At 38.0% G+C, this 4,639-nt stretch overlaps 1 protein-coding gene across 1 annotated transcript; it reads left to right on the top strand.

Annotated features, from left to right (window-relative positions):
* The first annotated feature begins 229 nt into the window (after positions 1-229).
* LOC124843713 (UDP-glycosyltransferase 74B1-like) lies at positions 230-2,559 on the top strand. Its single transcript, XM_047320516.2, has 2 exons — positions 230-918; positions 1,589-2,559. Exons 1-2 carry the CDS (start codon positions 271-273, stop codon positions 2,336-2,338), a joined length of 1,398 nt encoding a protein of 465 aa, XP_047176472.1. The 5' UTR covers positions 230-270; the 3' UTR covers positions 2,339-2,559.
* Positions 2,560-4,639: the final 2,080 nt, after the last annotated feature.

Genomic DNA, 4,639 nt, shown 5'->3' with positions numbered 1-4,639 from the left:
ACTATTGATTACCTTAACGGCTGATTTTACCAATCGATTCTTTGACCTCAGAGATATCATCGGTCGGTCTGATTTTACCGATCGATTCATTTACTATCATCGATCAGCCGACTCTTATGCACCTTTACCGACAATGAGCCATAGTAACAACTATGATTTCAAAGCCAGCCGATTTAGAAACGCGTGTCCTGCTGCGTGGCTATAAATACTGTGTTGAAGAAAGCAAAATCATAGTATTCCATTTCATACAACAAGAACAAAAACAAAAGAATGGTTCAGCAGAGTCTGAGCAACGTGCACGTTCTTGTTCTGCCATACCCAGCCCAAGGCCACATCAACCCCCTCCTCCAATTCGCCAAGCGGTTAGCCTCGAAGGGCGTAAAAGCCACCGTTGCCACCACTCACTACACCGCCAACTCCATCGCCGCCCCAAACATCACCGTCGAACCCATCTCCGATGGCTTCGACAGAGCCGGCTTCGCCGAGGCCAACAACGACGTTCAACTCTTCCTCTCCTCCTTCCGAAGCAACGGTTCCAGGACCCTGTCCCAGCTCATAAAGAAGTACCACCAAACTCCCTCCCCCGTCACCTGCATTGTGTATGATTCGTTCTTCCCGTGGGCTCTCGAGGTGGCGAAGGAGCATGGCGTTTATGGGGCGGCGTTTTTCACCAACTCTGCGGCGGTGTGCAGCATTTTCTGCCGCATACAGCGTGGCTTAATTGAGGTTCCTGTTGGCACGGAAGACCTTCCTCTGTTAGTTCCTGGGCTTCCTGCCTTGGATTCCCGTGCTCTCCCCAGTTTCGTGCGGTTCCCACAGAGCTATCCCGCTTACATGGCCATGAAGTTGAATCAGTTCTCTAACTTGGACAAAGCGGATTGGATGTTCGTCAACACCTTTGAAACATTGGAAAGCGAGGTACAGGCTCAATTCATGTACTTTTTTTGGTTTGGTGACCTAAATGTTGACGTCGGTGAAGTTGTTTTCTATTTACCTGTTTATTAGACTATTTTAGTTAACTGCCACACCTAATAAATCCTGAAAGTTGTCACTTTAGGTAAATATTCGACGCTGCTCATTGTACTTTGACTTTCTGTCTGATATAAAAGAATGAAGGATGAAAACCTTTTAACTTTGGGTAAATACTGTACTTCAGTCCCTAAACATACAGGATACACCTAATTATTGCACTCTTTATATATTTAGAGATTAAATCAGAGTTTATCATTTATTCTTTTAAATTTAGACGGAATCTACAATTTAAAAATAAGACGGAGACAAAAAGTGGAACAGAACCAAACTTCAAGTTAAAAATAAAGATGAAGAAAAGGGAAAAAGGTGGAAAGGGACCTGTTAAATAAGATTAGTTTCAAAAATTGAAGAGCATTTTACTTGTATCGTATTTTCTGACTCCGCATAGATAATTGTATTAAATGTCTTTTTGTTTGTTGTTGACACGGCTTAATGGTTTATCAAACTTTTTTGGTTAAGAATCTTGAGTTGTTGACTTTTCTTGTTTGGTATATTTTGCTTTGTCTGATTCATTATGAGATCATGACATTGTTGATGATGGTTTCCTTGTGAAAAGGTGGTGGAGGGCTTGAAGGAGCTCTTTCCGGCGAAGATGATAGGGCCAATGGTCCCTTCTGCATACTTGGACGGGAGGATTAAAGGGGACAAAGGGTATGGAGCAAGTCTATGGAAGCCACTGAACGAAGAGTGCAGTAATTGGTTGGAAGAAAAGGGTCCTCGGTCTGTGGTGTACATCTCCTTTGGAAGCATGGTCTCATTGACAGCAGAACAGGTGGAAGAGGTGGCTTGGGGGTTGAAAGAAAGTGGTGTGAATTTCTTGTGGGTTTTAAGAGAATCTGAGCAGGGTAAATTGCCTTGTGGATACAGAGATTTAGTAAAGGATAAGGGTCTGATTGTGACATGGTGCAACCAACTTGAATTGCTGGCTCACCAAGCCACTGGTTGCTTTGTGACTCATTGTGGCTGGAATTCCACCCTTGAAAGCCTTAGCCTTGGTGTTCCTGTGTTGTGTTTGCCACAATGGGCTGATCAGTTGCCTGATGCTAAATTTTTGGATGAAATCTGGGAGGTGGGATTGTGGCCCAAGGAGGATGACAATGGAATTGTTAGGAAGCAAGAATTTGTCAGTAGTTTGAAAGTTGTGATGGAGGGTGAAAGAAGTGAAGAGATAAGAAGGAATGCCAGCAAATGGAAGAAGTTGGCCAGGGAAGCAGTTGGTGAAGGTGGAAGCTCTGATAAACATATTAATCAATTTGTGAAGTATTTGATGAGTGCAGATAAGAATGGAAGTTTGAATGTACATTGAGTGCCATCCTGATCAATAGTTGTTGGTGGACGAATGTGTTTTGGGCTCATCTGTCTTCATTTTTCAATGTGAAAAATGAGGTAAATGTGTGGAATCTTTGGCCAATTTCCTTCTTTTTTTAGGCAGTAATAGCTTTCTTTTTCTAGTTTATCATGTATCTGTTTCAAATTCTTGATCATAAAGATGCATCAGTTCTCCTATGGGAGTCCAGAATAAAAGAATATGCTAATTCGTTTAATTTGTTACAGGAAAAACTAACAGTGAATCTTACAGTAACCCACATAACACAGCAAATTAATAAAAAAGCAGACACGAACCAACTGATTAATTGATAATTAAAAAAGCAATAAAACCGATCTTGTAATTCCTCTACACTTTGCTCAGACTCTATTCACAGTATTGATGAATCTGGGTCATACAAAGAGGGTTATGTTTGAAAATCAATCATACATGTTTACTTCTCTTGAGATGTGTTTTTGCGTGTTGAACATGAATATGCATATATCTGAGAAAGAGCTGAATATACGTAGAGGTAACGCTCTTAAAATTCCTAATCCCTATATATTAAAATCCTTTTAATCTTTGGATGATGATCTGAGGTCCTTTGGCTAAGGCTATTGTGATTGAGAATTTTCCATCTAAAAATTGAAAGTTCTGGCAAGACTGGCAGCCTTCCATCTGTCGGTAAATCCATGAAAGATCATGTAACTAAGCATTACATGTTATGACACTTTTCTGGGAATATTTTGTGATTTCAAAATAGAGGTGCATATTACTCTATGGTGCATATTGTTATCTAGTTACACTGGGCATCCATACAATTCTTTTAAGAATTTTTTGTTATTGGTCTATCAATTTTTTGATAAACTTTTAACACCATTCGTGTCTCATTACGTTGGTTCATGTAGAAAAGATTAAAAAAAATTTAAAAAAATTTAAAATAACTTGGATTGGAAATGCTTGATAATTGGGATTGCAGGAGTTTCAATTTAGCAGGCTGCATTTTTGGGTTTTAAAATTTCCAACTCTCTTTTTTGAGAGAGAACACATGAAAACGAGAGAGAACATCCTTCCACCCACAAACCTCCATTAATCACAATTGGTCGTTCACTTACAAAGGAGCGTTCAATGAACAGTCGCCGTTCATCGGAGCGTTGTCCCCCGCCGTTTCACACCATCAACGAACATGTAAGTCATCATTGACGTGGTTTTTGAAGCTTGTCGTCACTTCTTTCGATAATCCTTTCAACTTGTTTGGTGGGTTTCAGGTTTTTTTAATTTTTTTTACCATTTAGGGGTTGTGGTTTTTGGGTGCAAAGTTTCAATGTTTTGTGTTTCTGGTTGTTGTTGGGTTATTTTGACTTATCTTTTGTACAATGTTTCTTTGACCGTTATGGATTCCATTGCATAACAACCTCAAAATAATGTAAGTAAATGTTGTATTGAAAATTTTGTAGTTTCTTTCAATAATGTTGGTTAATGGTTGTTTTTGTTGAAAAATATTTGTAGAAATGGATTCAAGGTTTGCAAAGGAGGTCTTCAAGAGGTAAGGAGAGCTAACTCAAACTTGATTTTTAAAATTTTTTCTGGATGTTGTAATGATGAAGTGTATGAAAAATTGGTTTGGTTAACTCAAAATATTTGATAAAATATTTTCATCAATTCATCCATCCAAAATTGTGTGTTTTTAGCAAATATTGATGGTTAACTCAAAATATTTTGATGTTGTAAAAAGTTTATGTGTAGAAAATGATAAATCCAAAGGTGTTTGTTGATGCAACTCAAGTCAATGTTTGAATGATTAAATTGATGGGTTAAATATGTTTTTAGTCCCTAAACTATTGGCCATTTTTTGTTTTCGTCCCTCTTTCAAAGTAAGGTACAATTTGGTCCTCATTCTTTTCGAAACGTTCGTTTTAGTCCTCGGAATTTTGGTTTTAGTCCTCATTTGTTGCTAAATGAGGACCAAATTTTTAAACAGTGTTTAGTTTTCGAGGACTAAAACGAACGTTTCGAAAAGAATGAGGACCAAATTGTACCTTACTTTGAAAGAGGGACGAAAACCAGAAACGGCCAATAGTTTAGGGACTAAAAACATATTTAACCCTAAATTGATTAAATTTAAATCTCCAATATAAAAAGCCCTCATGGGATGCTAAACTCTGGTAAACGTTGGTCCAATCTAGTCAACTTAGGGCTCCTACACAATTTTAAAAAGAAAGAAAAAACTAAAGTGCAATTAGAGAAAATTTCTGAATTTTTGTGCAATTTTGAATAAAATAAAAAGAGTTGAAATGTAAT

This window comes from Vigna umbellata, chromosome 7, assembly GCF_029865625.1.
Source record: "Vigna umbellata cultivar VRB3 chromosome 7, Vumbellata_1.0, whole genome shotgun sequence".
Lineage (NCBI taxonomy): Eukaryota > Viridiplantae > Streptophyta > Magnoliopsida > Fabales > Fabaceae > Vigna > Vigna umbellata.
This window is presented reverse-complemented; position numbering and strand designations above follow the sequence as displayed.